Here is a 21,833-nt window from a genome sequence, read left to right on the forward strand (position 1 = left end):
ACAGGCCAGCTGTGAAGTGGAAACCCAGATTCTAGAAAACACCATTAGTGACTGGTTAAATGGAAGGCCGGGCAGATGATCAGGTTTACGATGGGGTTGTTTAGACAACCCCTACCTGATATCTTTTCAGATTAAACAAATAAGACCAATTAAAATCCACAGGAATTCAAAGGAAAATCATGACGTGCCAAAAGCTTTCTAAAGAGGCAGTGAGTCACAAATCCAGATGTCATGTAAAGTTTTTTGGGAAATATTATTTTTCTTCCATGAAATAAACAAACAATATGATGCAGACTTTTGATAAAATAACACAATGTTTACAATATCAGCAGCCAAAACTCACTCAAATTGACCGCTGGATTTTAAAACCGACACCTTTAACAGTCTGATTATAAGTAAGGGGCCAGTCAGGTAAAAGTGTTGAATCCAGGCTTGTTGGTCAAACGGAGGCTCTCTGCTCCTCTGAATTCCTCCGCTATGTCATCGAAAGTGCGGCCTCTTGTCTCTGGAAGGCGAAACCACGTGAAGGTCAAGGCGAGCAGGGACATGGTCATGAAGAGGAGGTAGACATAAGCTCCACAGACTTTCTGTGAGAGACAGACGGGAACACTGTTTTCATTTATTTGACCTTAAACAGAAAATGTGCTGCAGTATTTAGATACGCTAATTAAATTAATTCAAGCTTATTTTAAAGGGTTTTGGTAACATATTAACCTTTCCATGATTTATATCTGTTTTACCACACCTACAGTATGTACAGTAAACAGACTGAGCAGATTTATAGCCTGCATTTAACAGCCACGTCTCTGAGGTGTAAGTGAACTAGCAAAAGCAAATAAGAAGCCCAGCCTTGGACCTGCAGTACAGACGCACCAGTAATGGAGGGAAGAGGAGGGCCAGGACAAACTTCCCTCCCCAGTTGAGCATGCTGGTGAAGGCCATGGCGATGGGTCTGCCAGGTTGGTCGAACAGCTCAGCTGCGATGAACCAGGAAATTGGGCCGGGGCCCAGCTCATACGCTGAGATCAGGCAGAAAACGAGCAGCACCTGCAGGCTTCGCAGCTCCGGGACCATATGCTGCTCAGAGGGATGTACAGATTACTCAGTGTATCCAAAACTGGCACATTACTCTAAGGTGATCTTACCAGGACAGAATCCACGATGGTCATGAATAGGTTGCACACTGCTATGGAGATGAACCCAGTCAGGAGCAGCCGCCTCCTCCCTGCCCGCTCCATCAGGAAGAACTGGAGAGGAAAAAACATTCATCTTTCATCCAGGATTTCTAGAGCAGTTTTTGGCAAAAGCAACAAAATCTGTTGAGCTGTTTCACTTAAAGCCACATATAGGAAAATGTTTTTCTACTCACTGCTACTATTGCAAAGGTCACATTGACGGCACCCACACCAAGAGTCAGGTATTTAGCCTCATTAAAGTTCGCCTGGAACATTGTGGTGGAATAGTTGATAATCTGGAAGGAAAGGTGGTAGTGATTTAGAGAGAGGTGCTGCTGCAGTGCCTCAGAAGGTTGAAACATCAGAGACAGCAGTTCTCATTACTGCATTGAATCCAGAGAGCTGGCTTCCCAAGTTGACGACTAGGACGATAGTGATCGGCTGCCTGTAGCTGCGCTTCTTGAAAAACTCGTGGACGGTGACGCCTCTCTGAGTGTGAGCAGCCTCCTCTTTCATTTCTTCCAGCTCGGTGAGCACCTTGTCTGCTCGGCCTCTCAGCCTCAGCAGTGCTGCAGAGATAAATGCTGACGTGTTATGTATCCACATGGCTGAGATACTGGAGTGCATTAAAAGCTTTTTCATGTTTTGATTCCTGGAAGTCATTCGTCAGACCCACCAGCTTCAGCCTTGCTCTCCTCTCCCCGGTTGATGAGCAGGTAGCGAGGGCTCTCGGGGCAGAATGGCAGCACCAGGTACTGGGCCACAGCTGGGATGAGAGACAGGGACAGCATCATGGCCCAGTGATGCTCCGTGCCTAGTGCCGTCTCCAGACCAGCTACCTGTAATCGGCAAGCGACCAAATGCCTACTTTCTTTCTAATAATGAGTTTCCTTATTTAGAAGAGAATATTTGGAGGAAACATACCATTCCCACCAGTATGCCTGAGGTAAAAGACACCTGGTTAAGTGTAGCAAATGCCCCTCTCAGATTGGTCGGTGACACTTCCTGGATGTAGAGTGGGTTCAGAGTCATCACCAGACCGCAGAAGAGCCCAAACACCAACCGTCCAAGGATGAGCACCTCAAACGACTCGCTGGCTTTGGAAGCAAACATCAAACATGCTCCCACCACTGACAGGAAGTTAACAATCAGGATGGAGTTACGCCTGGGCGAGACGGGAAAATGAATACAGAAGCACTGATGGAGACGCTACAAAAATCCATTTTGTTTCCTAACCTTCCATAAGAATCAGCCAGGTATTTGACTCCCAGTGAACCCAGCAGAGCCCCAAAATCCTTAATGCTGACAGAGAGCGACCACAGGAGAGTCAGGCTGTGATCTGGCATCGATTGGTTGTGTCTGGCCCGCCAGGTGTGGTTGAAAAACTCTTCGATGATCTAAAACATTAGTGGTAAAAATGAATTAACAACAAAACAAGTGTTTCAGCTCAGCAGTAACACCGTGGAATGTAGAATATCTGAAGGTTTGTTCAGTCAATGTGAAGTTTTAGTGCAGTCTACCTGTGAAAAAACAAAACGCTGCCAACCCGAGCAGAGCCAGGCCTGGAGCTGAGCCCGACAGTGCCAGGGTGTTGTTAGTTCAGTGTTTTATTGGGGCTGTGTAATATTTGTTTGACAGGCAGCTCTGTTTTACAGCATTCCTCTCTGCATGACAGATATGTCTGGTGGATTTAAACCTTTTATGGAACATACAGTAGGATGTCCACTGTGGATGGATGTTTCAGGTTTACACTTGTATGCAGAAGCATGTTTATATATATAAATATATCAATTACAAAATCTACTGTATATAGTTGGATTCTCGGCTCCTGTCTGTCCTGCTCACCTTGGCCGGAGCGTTGATGTTGCCGGTGTGGTAACCGATCTGCAGGGAGCCGAGCACCACTGCCAGGATGGAGGTCATGAGAGTGGCTGTCAGATCACCCTGCGACAGTGTTTGGGTCAGTGTTACTGTTTCTAAGACATGGCGTAAACATTACTGTACTCACAAACTACACCAAGAAATAATAATAATCAAACACCAGAGATGTAAAGTAATACAGTAAGACCACTTCACTACTGTACTTAAGTATTTAAAAGCTGGATCCGTACTTTATTGAAGTATTATCGTTTTCTCCTAGTTCTACTTTGAATACTTTTACTCTGATACATTTTCTAGGAGCAGTATTATTACTCGGTGCTTAATGAGCACATGCCTGTGTGGGAGGCGCAGGCCGAGAGGAGGTGGAGGTTTCTCAGTAGAGTGCGTTGCTGACCCTGGAGTAAGTGGAAGTGTTTGTGTTGTTATTCAGTGAGACGGATGCCTCAGTCACATTGTTCCTCTTTGTCCCGTTTGCTCCTATAATGCTTGGATAATGTCTTCAGTTAATCAGCCATGCTAGCGATGCTGTTTATGCTACATTGTTAATTGATGTTGATTCTATAGTGATGAATATTAGAGGATAGATGGATAATTTAGTGATAGGAAAGACTGCTCCACTGCATGCTCTGCATGTCTTGGTGAATGTGAGGCTGTATTTCCAGTATAGATGGAAACAGTGTGTTACTGATGTGTTTGTTCTTCCTTTTTTTATATTAGAGCTTTGTGCAAAAATGAGGAAAAACTTACTTTGAATCCACAGAGCCTGGAGGCTGTTTGACTGTAGTTACGATTATTAGAAGTTCAAGGAATTTGTTTAAGTTATACCCATGACTCTTCTGTTGTTCTACACCACTCCCTCCATCTACATAAGTAAAGAGACTCAGAATCCAGTTGTAGTTTTACTTTTTTAAAACTTGAGTACTTTTTAAAGCTGATGGACTACTTTTAATATACCAAGAATATTCACTACTTTACCTTGAGTATGATGCTTAAAGAAGACTTCTGCTTCTACTCGAGTCATTTTTTTGGTAGAGTATCTGTATATTTACAGTACTATTGGTTTTAATACACAGTTCCTATATGACTCATTTAACCCCCCACCATACTGCTGCACATTAAAGTGTTTCTTTGCAAAAGAAACATATAGAGGTGTGACCTCAGCTCAGCAAAAAACCTTCTGAGCTCATAGGCCAATAATCTAGTCCCTCTAATCCAATAATCCAAGGCGGGGGAATTTGTTGTCAAATCCTCATGTTTATACAGTGGTCATTTGTAAAAAAGAATGGATGTAAACAAACCTCGTGGAGCGCCATTTGTACACGATGAGATGTGGTAGCACTTCCTCAGGATGCAGGTGCATTTATTTTCTTCAGATTTTTTTTTTTCCTTTTGAACCTGAATGATGTTAGAAATTATACACCGTAGCAGCACAGACGGTAGATTGTGACAAAAATACATGTGATCCAGACGACATCAGTTGATGTTATTTTAAATTATGTTAGTTTCATTGCGGTATTACATTAAAACTACAAATAAGATCAGAGAATACTTACCAGTGCTGAGGAGTGAAGCAGAATGCTCTATTTATCCAGAAGCCTAAGGACAAAAACTGCTGCAACCTTGAGTAAATACTGTTTAAATCTACATATACGTCCTCAGTGCTGTTCCTGAGTGTTGAATATTGATCCCTTATTCATCCCTGAGTCCTAGACTGTATGTTTGGACACACAGTCCACGGAGTCCAGTGATGAAGTCACACCCAGCTGGTGAATTTGGGGCAGGCCTGACAGAATGGCAGCTGCGGGCCTCCTTCCTCTGGTTCTCATGGACCAGCTGATCAGCATCCCGAGCTCTGGCTGATTGAGGATCTGTTTACCTGCTGCACCCAAAAGCTCCTGCTCCCTTTGGAGGCAGCACAACTGCTCCCAAGTCGGAGCTCAGAGGTGACAGTTGGCAGGCATGTTGGCAGTCACACAGCCTTGTGCTGTTGTTGTGTGTGTGTGTGTGGAGTTGTGGCCAACTTTGTCTGTGTCCTGTGATGATGTTCACTGAAATGTTGAATTCAGACGTAGCTCTTGGCCTTGTATCAACACATGACTTTCTAAGAACTGAAGCTACCCTGACAGATGCATGTTGAAATGATAGAAAATACCTGTTATGCTTTCAGTTTGGTCAACATTACCTGTTTTCGAGCTGTCATCTGTGTGATAGTACTAATGACTGAGTCTGCGTGTCTGTATCCATTTGGAAGTACTCTTTCATGGTCTTAGCTGCACATTGTGGGTTAAAAATAGCTGAGGATAAGATGCTGTGCATCTTAAAAGGCACCACCCATCACACAACACTGTGACAATTTAGAGCCTCAAGGCCTTCTTCCTCCCGTGACAACTGTCTTAAAGACACACGGTGAGAATAATTTTTTAAAGAACTCTAGCACATCTCACAGCCTGATCCTGGTCTAACAATGTGCAGAAACATTATGAGACATATTGGATTAAAAGCCTGCACATTAGTGTATAAACCTGCAGGGTTTTGGATCCATATGTTGTGATATTTAACCTGATCAAGTCTCATTATGTGATTTTGTGAGTGTGTGTTTGCAAACTCTGTATATAGGGTACCTATGAACATATACTAGTAAAAAATGAAATCACGATGTTGGCTAAACACACACCTGTATTAAATCCATAAAAAGCAGGAACTCTGTTTTGTTGCTCACACACACACACTAAATGAATACAGGAAATATGTTGGATAAGGAAACATTCCCTGGCCTCACCACAAACCACATCATTTGTGCATGAAAATAATCTTTACCATAAAACATCAGTTAAAATATGTACAAATAAATATTAAGTGGCGCCTCCGGCCTGGAGGTGATGGAAAGCAGAGAGAAACCTGCACTGCATTCACTCAGTGGTACGATATTTGGTGTTAAAAAATTAGCATCAATGAAACTTTACATTTAACAGACTTTAGCCATGCCAATTATGCTTCTGCAATCTGCACCTTTTTAGTGATTATTTGCAGACCACAGATTATAAGATTGCACGTTTACTACCTTTAAATTGAATCTATGCATGGATTAGATGCACCTTTACTCCTGTAAGATGCAAAAGCAGCCTACTAAACCACTGTCATGTCACAAATCTATGTTTACCTGAGGTTTCCTCAGCACACTAGAGCACAAAAAAAGAAAGAATTGTTAGCGCCAGGAGTTAAAATGCGTCATCCACTTGCAAGCTCTGTTCCTGCAGCTGAGTTCTTAATCAGCGCGTGCACACGCCTGTCTGGAACATGACCTTTCACCCCTGAGCCCTGGCCTCCTGGCAGGCCAACCCCCTGACCCTGCCTCTGCAGACAGCTGGGCAGGTGCTGCTGCAGGCACAAATGGTGAGTGTTGTGGTGGTGCACCCACCCCCCCACCCCTAATGTTTGGCTATCACACTCACTAATGGCCCTGCCTAAATTACCTGTAATGGTGTTTTTGATCAGTAAGTGTTTCAATGCACAGAAAGGAGGGGGGGTCTTTACACATTCTCTTAAAAAAAGATCAAATAATATCAATAATTCATCACTACGTTTCTTACAGTTGGACGAATGTTGAATATTTTTGCCCACATTTGTGAAAATCTCTCTATGGCACCATCAGAATATCCACCCTGACCGCGTTCTGAAAACCTCTTAAAACAACACCACGCAGCACCTGTACTGCCCACACGTCACTTTCAAAACCCCCAAATTCCAGACTTCACCTATGAAACCTCTCCAGCAACCCGCCCACCTCCACCCCACCTTCAACAAAGGAGAAAACACACACACACATCCCTAAGCAGCTGCGTCATTATAAAACTCTTTTGAACTTCACAATGGAAGTCAAACGCCACATGTTTCGGTATAAGACAGATGTACCGCAGCTGCCTCTTGGCTCCAATTTCATCTGTGATACCACCGTCCACCCCCCTACACTACATCTCAGAGAAACCACCTCCTTCACCAACCACCGCACCTCTGCCTCCCATCTTCACACTGACAACATCCGTATCTTTGAAGTGTCACAATATCACTAAATCACACAAATCATCCGCAGGCCAAAGAACCACAACTAACAGAACTCCTATATTTAATTCATGTTATAAAAAACATCCTGGTAATCACAGTATTATTATGGAATCTAGTTGTGTGCAACCTGCAGTGAGCTGCCTTCACCATTAGGGGTCAGTAGCTATTTGAGAGAGGGCTTGCCTTCACACTGGGGAATGGACAGATGGTGGATGAAACATCATCATAGCTGTGTTTTTAGTGTGATTATCAAATCGTGTCAGTACTTTGAGTCAAAACAGTGGGAATCAGAAGAATGACTTTATTATCCACACATTATTTTTATTTTTACAGCTCTGTAACGGATAAGTGACAGTTTTATCCAAGGTTTGGTTGTCCTGTTACCAGATTGAAGTTTTTGCTGTGATTGTAGGGCATTTACAGATGTTTATTGTTTTTTCCATTATGGCCGCTTTGTAATTTAGGTCACACTTCAGCTGGAAAACAACATGAAATACCCAAAAGAGTGATACAACCCCCAGGTGCAAGCTACTGCCATGTGCCAAGACTCTAGTGTTTTATCAGTTTAGGTTCCTGCTCTTATAAAAATAGCTTTTTTTGGCCCTTTTGTTTCCTTCAGTCTTGTTTGTGTGTGTTTTGACACAAGGTTAAGAAATTATATTACAGCACAGAAGCAGTTTAGCCACATAATTTACATTGACCAGTTCTATCCAAAGACAACACACATTTCAGTGTTTTGTTTATCCATCAGATCTGATTTCCTTAGAATAAAAAAAACTATGATCAGAACATGCTGAGAGGGTCTGGACGGGCCTGTTTGGGGCGTTCCCGGCTTATCAGACTGACAGGTCATCTGCGAGCCTCTCTACGTGCCCCATCATGATTTGCAGTGATTACTGGCCTGTTAGGTTGTTTTAGATCTTGCATGTGATCCGCAGCTCTGCAGCGTCTGGAAGCACTTCAGCAGACACACAAGCCTAGTGTTCAAACCTGAATTGGAACAGGCACTCAGGAGAGGCAGCAGCACTCTGCTCATTCTTGGCATAGCTGTCCGGTTCAAATTAAACGCGACTGGACTAGTGATTGCTGTGAGTTAAGCACCAGATACTGTATACATTCCTGACTGTATATACTGATGAAGACAGGAGCTGTAAAACACAGGCTGAAAGAGTAAAATAACCTCAACCCAGAAAAAATAAACAGTCCTCAGAGCTGATAATATACACTCAGGCCTATTCCATGCTGTGAATTAGCTACTGTAGGAGCCTAATGTTTGACATGATGTACACACAAAGTCAAAGTGAGACCGACAGTGATGTAAGTGAATGCCCCACAATGATTTTTTTTTTAGTAAAACAAACAGAAGTTATTGTACATATTTACAATAGGAGCCGTTTTTGTGTCATGTTCACAAGCCATCGCAGTGACTCTTGGGGAAATACACAACAAAACAAACACACAAATATTCAAACCACAACAGCACAGGCATGATTCTCCAATTTTCAAATCGTTTCCAAATGTGTGGGAGAAATTTTATTTGATTTTGTTCACATTCCAGGACTCATTCATAAGTGTTTTCCTCCCTTTTAATCGGAAACCATTTTCCACAGACTTACTGCAATCAGGTGGCACAGCTCCAAGATGTGTGGCGAGGGTTCACACACATCAGCTGGTGGAGGACACACGGTTATTGTATCTACACACTAAGTGTAGTCTGATGTCATTGGGGAGACTTTGCTGTTTATTTTTATGAACTGGCATTTATAGACACCACATCATTGCTTACAAATGTGATTATGACGGCTGAGACGGGCTGACACTGAGCCATGTAAACATCTTTACTGCTCAGGTTTAGTCATCTGTCACACCTGCTTTTCCTGGTACTGTTTTTTTTTCTGCATAATCTGTTTTGGAAAAATACAATCCCCACCAGGGGGTCAGAGGTTTGTTATATGATTTTGAAAATTGCAGTAAGAGCAAAATTCAATATACTGGAAACATCTTTTTTTTCAGATTTAGTGAAAAATCGTCTTAGTTAAGTAACAAAATTGTCCTTAATACACATAAAACAACACAAATTGTAAACCAGTGGCCCTCTTTGTCAATTGTACTTCAAGCTGCACTGCAGAAACCTCTTATAATTAAAATAAAAATGAACATGCACTAAATGAAATCCTTCATCTGTTAATTTAACCTAACAACACTAGCTAGCTAGTGTTATTTGTCAAGAAATTTGGCAACAGATTACTTAGAAAACTAAAACGTCAACCTTCACATGTGGAAGGCTACATAATCAGTTCGGATGGATCTTGCTCACTCTCTTAGCTTGGTTAGCTTAGCTGATATCCCACATGTTACACTGTGTTCTGTGAGGCAGACACAGGAACTAATGTTCTGCAAATTGTGGCTTTAATAAATTTAGAATCATCTAATCTCCTCACCTGCAGGAACTCTTGTTTCTTTTACCTATTTTTATTATTTTGGGATCCTAAGAACTGCTAAAAACCTCTGCCCTCTGCTCTCTGTCCATGTTCCATCCACTAACATGGACAATATGGTTTATGACCTGTATTGTAGCCATCCACTAGGAGGCAATCCAAATTTCTGGGGAGCTGTCATGTCGTCCGTGTCTGTATGCGGTCTATGCTTGATATAGGAGGATAATTTTGCTCTTGGTCAGCCTCATTTGCAGGATAGGGAGTAGACATGTTATGATACAGTGTTTTGGATTCTGTTAACCTCAGGGTCTAGAATCTTTTAACCCTTCATTTAAAATATTCACCCTCTACGTGAGATGTTACCAGTGCTGACTGCAAGTAAAAGTTAATTTAAAGTTTGCATTTTGATTTCTATCATTAATGTCATGTTAGCACAAACACACAGTATGGTGGTTTTGGATTGCTTTCCCAAACACACAGAAGTGTGTGTGTACAGAAGAATAAAGAAAGTCTGATTCTGAAAGTATCTAGAGAAGGTTCTGTGCAGTGCAAGGGGAGTCACACAGCTAATTCCAATACATGCTGTTCACATACAACTTTGTACATCTGTTTAAACTGATCTACACTGATATCTTGTTTTTATTAAGCAACGCTTGCACTCACTGTAAGTCCCTCGTTTGTGCCACAGGCCTGCGTGCTGCTATAATGTAACAGGGCGTGTACATTTAACTTTAAATCTCACTTTGTGCCTGTTATGTATGAATCAAGACAGCAGACTGAACATACGGGGAGACGTGGTAACATACACATACTTGCTCTTCCAGTGGTGAGCCTGTCAGTACAAATATATTCTCACTCTTACCTAAACAAATTTCCAAAAAAAAAATCACAGAATAAAACAGATAAAAGGTCAAACAGGGAGGAGAAAGTGCAAATATTTTGGCGCCGCTTCGTTTTCTTTTCTTTTTTTGTCTGTTCATTTTTGTTTTAAGACTCAGGAACTTCTTAATTTTTCTGCTCCATCTTTCTCTTTCCTGTCAGAAAGCGTACAGATGCCTTCCCTCTGTGCCCTCTGCTCTCGTCTCAGCTTTGTGATCCTTCTCTTCTCACACCAGACGACCTACTGGGAGCAGAAAGAGGGAGGGGAAAAAAGAAAAGAAAATGTGTTCACTCGTTGGCAGACGTACTCACTCACAGCTTTTTTTTAGTCTGGCCTGTTTGCAAGTAAACACAAACCTGATTAGTGCACTAACACAAACCGTATGAGGGTTCTCTTCCACTAAAACCTCACCTTGTCTGACAGGCATCCTTTCCTTCAGTTAAACAATAGTAAGAAATCACGTGAATATGATGGAAAAATAGCATTTACTGGCTGAACACAGGCAGCGGTACACCACACAGTCAGTTTTTGTGTTACAGTTGTGCTTAAACTGAACAGGACAGTGTGCTGCACACAGGATAGAGGCTCACTCATCAATCAGATGAGTGGGTGAGGGAGGGAAGATGGAAAGAAAGAAAAGAAGATGGGTAAAAAAGCTTAGATTGCTTACAGATGGTTGTCAGAGGTCCTCCTGAACCCTGTGAGCTCGGGCAGTGTGTGTGTTTGAATAAAGTTAGGTTGTGTGTCTGTCGGTCTATCTATGCATGTGTTTGCTCAGAAGCTTGTGGGGGAGGGGAATGTGCAGGTGCGCTCTCTGTCAGCGTCGGTCATGTTAGCAATGAAATAGAAGGCCAGCTGATTTCACTCTTGAAGCTTCTGTAGTCTCAGACGATGCACTTTTACTGCATCACAGTCCTTCCTCCACTCCATAAATCACTGCTCAGCGTCCATATGAGCAAATCCTCAAGCACATGTTTTCACCTATACTTTTTAAGTGTATAAAATAAAATATTATGGCCACCTAATTTCACCACATGGATCCAGCTGAACAGGATTTGCAGTTAAATCTTTGTTACTGGAACACAACTTGTATCCACTCAGTTCATAAAATATAACCTTAAAGCAATGTGGATTACACGACGAGCTGTACCAGCGGCAAGGCTGGCACACGGTACACAAGAAGGCACCGTCCTTCACAGACTCTTAGAGGAACATGTGGTTGGCCATGTCGCTAAATGAACTGATTTCTGGGAAATCCTGTGCAGAAACACCACAGTTTGGTTTAAGGAGCTCTTGTGTGAGTATGTAGTTCAACTCTAATGCAGAAAGTTTAGACTTTTGTAATATTTCTGTTCATTTTGCTATGAATTAATAATAATTGACCACGGTCCATGGTATGATCCACTGGCACAACAACAGTGCATTGGCATAGAGCTTTGGAATCTCCCAGGATGTGTCATGTAGTTACATACTACAGTTACAAATGATCAAGCTGTCGGCTCGCTGTCAGCCTGATGAGTCAACAACGTGCCTTGTTTCAGGAGACAGTCTTTGGTTCTGAGGCAGCACCTGACAGATTGCTCCAGAAATTTGTGCATGAGACTTCATCACTTCCAACCAGACACCAATGAACAATCTGTGAAATCAATGGGGTCTGGATCAAGTTGATGGCCTCTGTTTTCTGAGTACTGCTGATGGAGAACCAGAAACTGTTACCACACTGATCTCTGAGAAACTCAACATGATTCAGCAGCAGAGGAGTGTTCTTCTACCACAACAACACTACAGGACATACACTCCACTAATGGCTGCCATCATACCCCTGGTCTCTGGTTCCTTTCAGACTGCTTCTGCTTCCCCCAGATGAAGAAGAAGGTCTGTGGTCGCCATATTGACCGTGATGATGATGAAATGCCATGGCCTTTTTTTCTGGATGGCCACGATGGATCTATATGCTCTATGACTACATGTAGGACTGTCTATATGTAAGAGGGGCTGTTTTGTTTTCCTTCCTTCACACTCATAACACCAGAAGATAGTTCTCACATTCAAACCAGTTGTTGCTGCACTTTGGCCTTGTTAATGGATTTTTAAGGAGCTGTTCAGTGTAATAAAACCTTTCGCTTGGCAACTCTACTGGCATGTTGTACCTGTTAAACTATGCAGTATAGCGTGATATTTCCTGATACCTCTTTCCACTGAACTCATGCTGTTCCTCTCTTTAGCTCAGATAAATGTCTCTGTTGTACGCAGCTGAGCGACAGCACCGCTGATGAATTGGCTTTGCAATTACCAGGCTCCAGAGCAGCAAATGGTCCTCTCCCTCCTCTCCTCCCAGTCACTGAGGACACTGTCTGTGCCATTAACAACACAAAGCTCCCCAGCCTCTCCCTGGACACCTTGGCCCCACTTGTGATAAAGAGCTGAAAGCAGATCCTGTCTCGCAGTGAATTGCCTCGTCTCACCTGGGACCCACCAATAAAGACACCTGGCTCAGGAGCTGGGAATCATGGTATACGTGTATGTGGTGGCAAGAAGAGGGGAAAAAGGATGCTTGAGTAGAACAGGTTTCTGGAACATCACCAGAGTTATAGGTGATGCTTAATAAGCTGTGACTGTCCTCCCCAATGACCTCAGTCCAGTGTGTCAAGCTGATGTCACAGTAATTAAAACACAAGTGTTGTGAAGTAATTGCTGTTGGCTCTGGGAGGACAGGACTATGGACTCCCTAATGGTCCTGCAGCCCCGGTGCCAGGCCTGGCTTAATAATGCCCTCCTTTCATTCTTGCTTAATGATGGACACAGCCAGGACAAACAGGAGAGGAACACAGGAGAGCAGGAAAGAGACGAGAGGAAGCAAGGCAAAGAGTTTGACATAAAACAGCAGACAAGTCAAGGAAAGCATAATGCTGCATGTGTGCCACTCTGTTTCTGTCCGTGTGCACGTCAAGATGCTCAGTGAACCCTACTGCAACAAGACTAAAGGTCTTATGTCACATATCTGATCTATAATGAGATTTCCAGTCTCTCCAGAGGAAGGATGCCACCCTGTCCAGCACCTCAAATCTCACATGAGGTATTCAGATGTTTTCCTTTGCTGTTGCCAATGCGTCAGGAGTGAGGAAGCTCCTACAGATGTGCTCCACTCTCCCCCAAAAGCTCAGTGAAAAGCACGTACTGTAAACTGTAAATACATCCAAGAACACTCCAGTGACGAGCCGCAGTTGCGACAAGGCACGATAAGATTTAATGCTTGGCAAAGGAAATCTGACTTAAAGAGATCCAGGCCATTAAGGAACAGCTAGGCATACCTGAGCACAATGGCTGTCTATCTTAGTCAAGGCAGAATGGTGCCATATGTTCTAACAGACTTCTTTCATGCAGACTCACTCTCAACAGTCATCACTTGCTCAGAGTGCCTGAGTGGCAGTATGAGAAGGCATATAAAGCCATCAGGCCATTTACATTCAGTTCTTAAGCATGAAGGTGATAGATTCAGTGACTGTAGCAAAAACAAGCAGTGGAGCCTTCTCCTCTGCTCCTCCATACCGGAGCTGTTTATCCTGGCAGCCATGCCCAGGGTCCAAGAGCCCTGATGTTATGCCTGCTCAGAGCCACTGTTCTCCAGGCAAAGCTGGATGGAGCCAGGGTAAACACATGACCTCAGCGTTATGTGGCACTGAACGGGCCCGGTGGCCAGAGTCAGCAGCACCAGTGGGACCAATAATCCTTCAGCAGAGGGAATCCCAACAGAGTGATCCAGAAGAAAGGGAAGATGGAAAACAGCGAGACCAGCTTACAATCAGCAAAGTATATCATGTCATGTTGCTGGTATCCTGATATTTTTGCATCGCAAGACCAGCTGGCTTCTCATGAGATTTGTGAAATCATATGACAAATAATCTCGCCAAGCTGCAATCTTCAGCAATCTGATGGTTTCCAAGGACAACCAGTGCTTTAAAGGAACAACTGCCTGGGATTATCTGCAACAAACCGTCTGTCGCATTGAACTAGGAACAGGACAAAGATGCTAAAAGGACAAAAAGATGATTTATGGAAGAGAAAACTACTAAAGTATATTCAAATAAAAAATAAAAAATGCAAATTTACAGTTTTTAAGAGAGAGTCAGGTTGTAACATGAGTCACTACTATCTAAAATAGCTGCCGCACATACGTGAAGATACACCAGGATAGAGGAGTAGTGTAAAACTTTGCATGTAAGGCAAATACAGCACATTTTATCTGTGTGTATGTTAGTGGATTACACAATAAGCCAACTGCAGCACTCAAAGCCAAAGGCAGTGTTAGTGAAAGCAGGATTAGTCTGCCTTACTGAACAAATTTGTCCCTTGCCTTGTCCCTTGGCTGCCACTTGTTGTTGAGCTACCTGCAAAAGAGAAAAAGAGGCTTAAACTTCATTCAGGAGTCACGCAAAGTCACAAAAATCATTGTATTACACTGCACTCTTTTGTATTGTAATTGTTCTGAGACTCTACTGGGATCTTTCGTGAGTAGTTACAGTTTTCCAGCCCAGACTGTGTCTAGGATTGACTAATACGTCAGTTGTGTCTAAATATTCATCAGTAGGTGCTGAGGGGTGACGTCGACCCTGTTGAGTCTGCCAACAACTGAGTTAACCTTTTTAAATTGAACAATTCATTCATTATACTGTCTCCTGAGCTCTGAATTTTAATCTGTCTAGTCACAGATTTCCCCAGCTGGCTTGGGGTTCATACTGGGGTCATGACCTTCTTCCTCTATGAAACTGCCAAACTAGCTCTCCGCCATTCTGTTTCTCCTCCTCCTCCTCCTCCTCCTTCCTTCCTTCCTTTCTTACCCTCCTTGCTGACGCCCAGGCAGCCTTTCAGCTCCTGCAGGGAAATGGCCCTGTCTTTATTCAGGTCACAGTAGTCGGTGAACTTGCGGGCACATTTCTTGGGTTTGGCTTTCTTCTTCAGGTACCTCTTGAAAGGCTTTAGTTCCTTCTTGTTAATGTCATGGCTACCGTTGTTGTCCAGCTGAGCAAAGTACCAGTGGACCACCCTCTCCTCTAATGTGTGACTGGGGTCAGGCTCGACAAACCTGGGGAGAAAGTCAGAGAAAAGTGATGACCGTCCATATCATCTTTATTAAATTACTTGAGAAAGTTTTCCATGAAAAATCAGCAAGTACAATAGTCAAATTGAAATTGACCGTGGTGCACCATGTGACACTACTTACCTCCCTCCACCGGAGGGGGCTGGTGAGTTTATGGCTTGCACCATGTCTGTGGTGAGGGCATCTAACAAGCTTGTAATGAATTCCACTTTCTTCCCCTCTGGGCAGCCTGGACCAAATCAAAGACAAAAATACACCAAATTACCTTGCACAAATAATTTGAGTCATTACGGCACCGTAAAACTGAAGTGCCTCCACATCACTGGAACCAGTATGACACATGTTACACTTCTGAGAAAACATGCACACCTTCTCCACAGCTATAATATTCTTCCATACAAATAAAGTGAATCTGATCAATGGCTGACAAGCTAGGAGTGAATTATTCTAGAGAATTTCCAGTAGAACATTCATTCTGCGGTCTGGCTGTTTTGTAAGAAAAACAGAGCCGAGGCACATGGCCAGAGGTGGGACAGAAGTGTGCTGTGATGAGAGAGCTTTGTTGAGCAGTGCAGACCTGTTAACTTTTATGACACAATTCTGAACACCTTGGGTAGCTCCTTTTAATTGCCCAGATGTATGGTTTTAATGGCACGCTAAACCAGTGCAAATGTTTCCCTCCTAATTGTGTCTCTTAAAGGAGAACTTCAAACACAGCTGCATAGTAAACTAATCTTCTCATTCTGCCGTTTTTCTTTCAGTCTCTTCGTGTTTCTCTCGAACTCTCTTCCCCCTCCTCCTCCTCCTCCTCCTCCCTCCTTCCCCCTGAGCATTATGTGGCCTCCGTGTCCTCGGCGCTGTTCATGTCTTTTGTGTCGGCGTTCTGTGGGAGGTGGTCCGCTGCCCCGCCAGGTGAATACAATTAACATTTTCTACAACACGACCAACTTCGGAGAAGCACCACCTTGCTGTGCCTTAATCCAAGTGTTAAATTAGGGTGTTAGGCTGCATACAGCATAATGCTTCATATGTGGGAAGGTGTCAGGGACACCGGACCTCTGGCAGCGCTGAGCAGCCTGTGTGCCACTTAAATTTCTGAAGGCTTCAAGATGCATTAAAGCTGCTGCAAATACAGATGTTAAAGAGGAGAAAGAACTAAACCTTTTGGTTTTTAATGCTTTTAAAGGAATGGCTCAGTTTCACTAATGCAGGCAAAACTGATGGCACAGCTGGAATCATGCAAAACAAGACCAACCCTGCAAAAACACACTTTGATGAACAATGCTGGTTCATCAAAGAGCTTTTCCTAATGGGGAACTAAACCAAAAGACGAATAATGCTAATAATGTTGCATTACAGTTAGATTTATTTGCACCATATTTTATTTATCTGAACACCAAAGTCACACAGCTAAAGTCCATTAAGTCTTGCGTTGTGTGGTAAATGTAGCGTTTTTGTCTGTAGTCTGGTGACATTAAAAACATCAGTACAGGGTAGTGTAGACAATTGACTGAATATGGATAAAAACCCTATATGACAACTCATCTCAAAGGAACCGTCCCTTCAAAATAAGGCGCTGTTCACCAGTAGCATTCGGTCAGTGGCCATGAGCAGGACAAGTGTGTTTAGTGTGTTTGTTGGCACATAAAGCCTGAGCCACTGAGCAGATGATAGGACTTGCTGCTTTATAGGTGTGGAAAGTGTTTGACTTTAGTGCATATGGTACAGTTTACTGTCACCACATTACAAAAAAAAGTGGGCTCCTACATTAAATCCCACTCCACCACTGTGCAGCGTGTAGCTACAAGCAGGAGACTGTAATTCACATAAGACAAATTGAAAGGGAAAGTTTAGATGTTGTGACACCGAAGCTGCACACTGTTAATAAACTGCCCTCTGAAGCATGCGTTTCTCCTCCTGCCTGCAAGTTTTTGGCCATGAGTTATTGTTGCTGTGTTGTGGCTGTTCAGAATATCCCTCTACAGTACATAAAAATATCTGCACTCAGCTCCCGGCGGTATCCCAACACCCCCAGCAGCCCCCGCACACAGCCTCGCTAGTGCACCCTCACACCTTCCATAAAACATGCCACACATCTGCTGCACAGTCAGGAGTATGCTTGACTCTGTAAACTCACCAGATGGGGAATTAAATAAGAGTTACAATGCAACCTTAAATGATGGGGAAACAAATGCTGGTGAGTGGTAACAAGGGGAGAGGAGTACGAGGCGAGGTTACAACCTCTGCTTCAGAGGGCAGCCTGTGATCTTCATTGCACTAGAATCTACACATCAATCACCACAATGTGTGCTTCTTAATTTATAATGATCTGGTAAAGTTAAGAATATTTTTCAACTGCATTTGGAGATCTAGTGAACATTTAACTAAACTCCTTCTGTATTTGTATGCATTAGCAATTAGCATGTTTATAGATTGAGAAGCTACCTTCCTTCACATGTACGCCTATTAGTTTTCATTAGGTGGTGGCAGAGTCTGTTTTCACAGCTCTTTACAAGTCTGGTACTGAAGTGTTAAAGAAGACAGGAATGGACTGCCAAGGTTGTAGAACAAGAATAACTCTACCTCTGCATAAAAACTACTTCCATGCCAGACTGAAGCATGGTAGGGACAATCTGAAGAAGGATACTAGATGCGTGTCATATGGTCAGTCTTCATTTGGATAAAGAAAGGAGAAGTGTATAACCTAAAGAACACGATTACCACAGTCAAACACAGTGGTGGCAGTATGATGCTGTGGGCATGCTTCACTGCAGGGAATCTTGTTAGGTTGGAAAGGATCATGAAAAAAGAAGACTATCTAAATATCTTAAAAGAAGAAGACATAAAGCAGCAGAATCTTACTGTATCTCTGCTTTACATTAGAAGTCTTTATCTGGTGGGACATGAGGCGGCTTTTATTGTGAAAGGGAAATAGGTTTGTGACCAAAAAATGCATCTAGCAGCCCACCTTCATGTTGGGTTTGTAATTGCTCTCTTAGATCCACCAGTTTCTGTTATATTTCTGTCAAAGAACTGCACTGTTACAGGACACATTTTTCTGCAGACCGGATGTTGACAAACATGCAGTAAAAAGTGAGTAGAAAACCTATCAGGTCTCTGCCTTTGAACGGATCTTCTGCGTCTGAGATGGGGGACCGTGCAGTTCCGTCACACTCGGGCGTCTGGTACCTGTTAGAAAGAGATGAGGAGATGGATGCATTAGACAGAAGCTGGGGAAGAAGAGAATAAAGCTGCATGCTGAAAGACTAGGCACAGAAAATAAGAGAAATCAGCTTCCTGCTGATCTGTTAGGAATTACTGACGATGATTAACCTTCATTTTTTTTTAAAGTGCTTAATAAATAAATTTGATTTGATGTGCACACAGCCATAAGAAACTGTTCAGCGTTATGCGTGGCATGACTCGTTTTCTCCTGGCTATTGTGTCAGAGGTTTTTTTTTTTTTTGGCACACGATGAAAATTGAGCATGTGTGTCTCATTTAGCTTTTTTCTTTTTCTTTTTTTAGTTCAAAGCAAAAACCAAGTTGTCATTTCTTTTTTTTCACAGTCTGCAAAGCCACTGATGGAGAAAAGAAAGTGAATACTTCATGTGAGGAAACTGAACAGATGTTTGAATATATATATAAATATATGAAATGCAGATGAAAAACGGAGCTAATTCATTGATCTTGTGCTTAATCTGAGTGAATATGCCCTCAGATAGTAAACGATTCTTTTAGTGATTGGAACAAGTCTGTACTTCATCCTATAAAACATAAACCCTGTTGTAGAAAGAGAATGATGAAGCCACTTCATAAATTTAACAGTGAGAGCTTAAAGTTACTCAAACATTTCTGAGTTTGAAAGTTTGTATAAGTCACAAGTACAAGAACATTTTACACAACTAAAACACGAGTGATAACAAAAACTCGCTTAGTCACAAGAATCCCAGAAACCCTTGATTGCACTGCTATCTATCTCTGGCCTGCCTGCCTGTGTTTGTTTCTGAACTATATCAGCAGGTTTTTGATCTTCTACCATAAATTTATGGTGCCCGCATCTCTTTTTTAGCCAGTTGCAGCATGTTTTTTGTTGCTCTCCGCCCTCCTGTGGTCGTATAGATTTTTAGTGCTACACATTTGCGGTTAAGTATTTCTTGGGCTGGTTGGTAGTAGTACAGTAGTGGTTGTAGTACCTGGCAGAATCAGTAGTATTACCTGGTGGAGGTTCCAGGAATGGGCCTCCCTGTGTCCACCAGAACACACCAGCAGTAGCCCGTGGACTGGTGGCACTGGACTGCTTTGTAAAGGCCTCCAGGTCCGCAGTCAGGGATAAAAATGGCCTCGCGGGGATTCTGTCGAGCGTCGTCCAGGGCGCTCTGTCTCTCCTGGTCACAAGAGGGAACTTTCTCTAAAACCATGAGAAACACACTCAATACAGAGAGACAGAGCTGCACGGAAACCACACACACACACTCCAATAATAATATGTCTCCATAGTCTGTCTGCAGTTTGTCTTCGCTATACCATCACCCACCAGCCTGTCAGAGAGCAGCACCTCGTCTCAGCGCTCGCTGTATTTACTTTCACATCCATTTAGTCCATCGCTCACTCTTAAGCCAAGCACAACAGAGCTGCATGCTGAGCTTGTTACCATGGTGATGAAGTGTGCTTTTCACCACTTATGATCCATTCTTCATTTTACATTCAAGTGGGCCATGAGGCATTAAGAAACAATAACAGAGCCTCAGTGGCTGTGTGGAGCCTTTTCTACAAGGCGGAGACATGTGGTGGAGTTTTCACACTGTGACCACTCATATGTGAGCGGATTAGCAACAGTTATCACCAGAAGGTGCTGTAGATGAGTACAAAATATGCAGATGTCTCCAGTTTGTAATAGAAAATGATCGATTGAAACTGATTTCTTGGTTCGTTTACATCCAGGTGAGCTGTGACTGCACACAAATACGCCTCCATCCCTCTGCGCTTGTTAATTTTTACAAATGGACACCTATGTGGATCCATAGCCATGGCACAGCAGGTTTTAGCTTCTTGTTTTGTCTTACAGTTGTGGCGCCTTTTGACAGTTACAGATCACTTTCTCATCGAAATGACCTAAAAGTGATAATTGGATTTACAAAATGACTCTATGAAGTTAATTCTAACCTTGTTATCATAATCATTCTAACTTAAGGTGCTCATCATAATGTCAATATTGTAAATATTTGTGCTGCACCCACGTAGAACAAAAGGAAATTGTCAACTTTAAAGCATCCACGTACACAGAAACCATCAATTAATCTGATCATTTTACAATTTTGTCTATTTTGCAAAGTCCCACAGTTTCAAAATGCAACAATGGTGCCTGTCGGATTATATTTGCCAAACTGTTATGTCTATGTAAGTCAAACAGCATGCTGCCAAATGTTGCTCATACTTGACAAAACTAGTAAAACAAACTCCTAAATCCATAACAGACAGCACAGTGTTGGTCAGTTTAAACATCACTCCAGGCAGATTAGAGTGTCCTACAAAACATGAGATGTGGATGACAGTGGCGGCAGGTTCAGCAGCAGGCCTGAGACCTGGCTGAGCAGTCTGCGTGTAGTGGAGAGGTCGTATTTCCCTGAGCCAGGCTGCCAGCAGCACTGAGCTAAATGTGTCCCTGCACCGGAGAACTTTTTTCTCCTGCGAAGACTCACACTCAAGTGTTCTTTGCGCTGTCCTTGCCAAGGTTCCTTCACATCCAAATTATTTAGCACTGTTTATTATACAGAGGTTATGCTGGCGCCAGCCGCTAAGGTTCCCAAAAGAAAATTGTTTTTGTACATATAAATGGAAAAAGACTGGACGCTCGCAGTGTGTGTAATCCTTTCAGTTCTTGTGTGGACGTGAAACTCAATCTACAGTTTCTTTGTCTGCCTTGAATATCTGCATTTCTTTCTCTATTTATTTTTCTGTTTTTTGTTTCTTTTTCAATTGTATTTCTCTTCCCTTGGCAGGAACTGAAAGATGAGAAACACAAACCCTCAGAAAAACAAATATTTTCCTGGAAAAAAAAACAAAAAAAAACACACACACCAGTGGAAGTCGGGGATATTTGTAACAATTTGCTTGTTGTTGTGATTTTCTCCAGGCCAAACTGATAATGGACAAAAGATGACCGTCTGCCGGATCTTTGATGAGGAATAAGCACTTTCACGATTATTATCCAGGATTTAGGCCAAGTCAAACGTTTTCCTTATTTGCCTGTTTCATCTGACCACCCTCACCCATCCTTTCCTTCGCTTTTTTTTTTTT

The 21,833-nt window shown here is 42.7% G+C and overlaps 2 protein-coding genes across 9 annotated transcripts in view; both read right to left on the bottom strand.

The window, feature by feature from the left end:
• Window positions 1-407: 407 nt before the first annotated feature.
• Window positions 408-4,751, bottom strand: slc2a1c (solute carrier family 2 member 1c). The gene is made up of 11 exons (XM_028395671.1): window positions 4,610-4,751; window positions 4,355-4,451; window positions 3,021-3,119; window positions 2,412-2,572; window positions 2,100-2,340; window positions 1,852-2,014; window positions 1,560-1,744; window positions 1,370-1,471; window positions 1,146-1,247; window positions 874-1,077; window positions 408-587 (listed from the first exon to the last, which is right to left on the bottom strand). Exons 2-11 carry the CDS (start codon window positions 4,367-4,369, stop codon window positions 408-410), a joined length of 1,452 nt encoding a protein of 483 aa, XP_028251472.1. The 5' UTR covers window positions 4,370-4,451; window positions 4,610-4,751.
• A 3,685-nt stretch (window positions 4,752-8,436) lies between these two features.
• Window positions 8,437-21,833, bottom strand: part of smoc1 (SPARC related modular calcium binding 1) — a 39,776-nt gene continuing 26,379 nt past the window's right edge. For 4 of the 8 annotated variants that reach the window (XM_028394837.1, XM_028394836.1, XM_028394835.1 and 1 more), the window contains 6 exons: window positions 19,752-19,944; window positions 18,641-18,723; window positions 15,658-15,763; window positions 15,275-15,519; window positions 14,791-14,824; window positions 8,437-10,679 (listed from right to left, as the gene is read on the bottom strand). In XM_028394837.1, coding sequence (XP_028250638.1) covers window positions 10,640-10,679; window positions 14,791-14,824; window positions 15,275-15,519; window positions 15,658-15,763; window positions 18,641-18,723; window positions 19,752-19,944 — 701 coding nt within the window. In that variant the 3' untranslated portion in view covers window positions 8,437-10,639. Of the gene's footprint in view, window positions 10,680-14,770; window positions 14,825-15,274; window positions 15,520-15,657; window positions 15,764-18,640; window positions 18,724-19,751; window positions 19,945-21,833 lie in introns of all 8 variants that reach the window. The other 4 variants (XM_028394834.1, XM_028394832.1, XM_028394833.1 and 1 more) reach the window with 4 other exon arrangements.

The sequence above is a fragment of the Parambassis ranga genome, chromosome 22 (genome assembly GCF_900634625.1).
Source record: "Parambassis ranga chromosome 22, fParRan2.1, whole genome shotgun sequence".
NCBI classification, from domain to species: Eukaryota; Metazoa; Chordata; class Actinopteri; family Ambassidae; genus Parambassis; species Parambassis ranga.

What these genes read in the sequence shown, in the direction of transcription:
- slc2a1c (XM_028395671.1), bottom strand. An exon ending in ACATCAACGCTCCGGCCAAG is followed by an intron (nt 2,573 to 3,020) that starts GTGAGCAGGACA and finishes CTAATGTTTTAG; the next exon opens with ATCATCGAAGAGTTTTTCAA. An exon ending in CAGGCATACTGGTGGGAATG is followed by an intron (nt 2,015 to 2,099) that starts GTATGTTTCCTC and finishes TGCCGATTACAG; the next exon opens with GTAGCTGGTCTGGAGACGGC.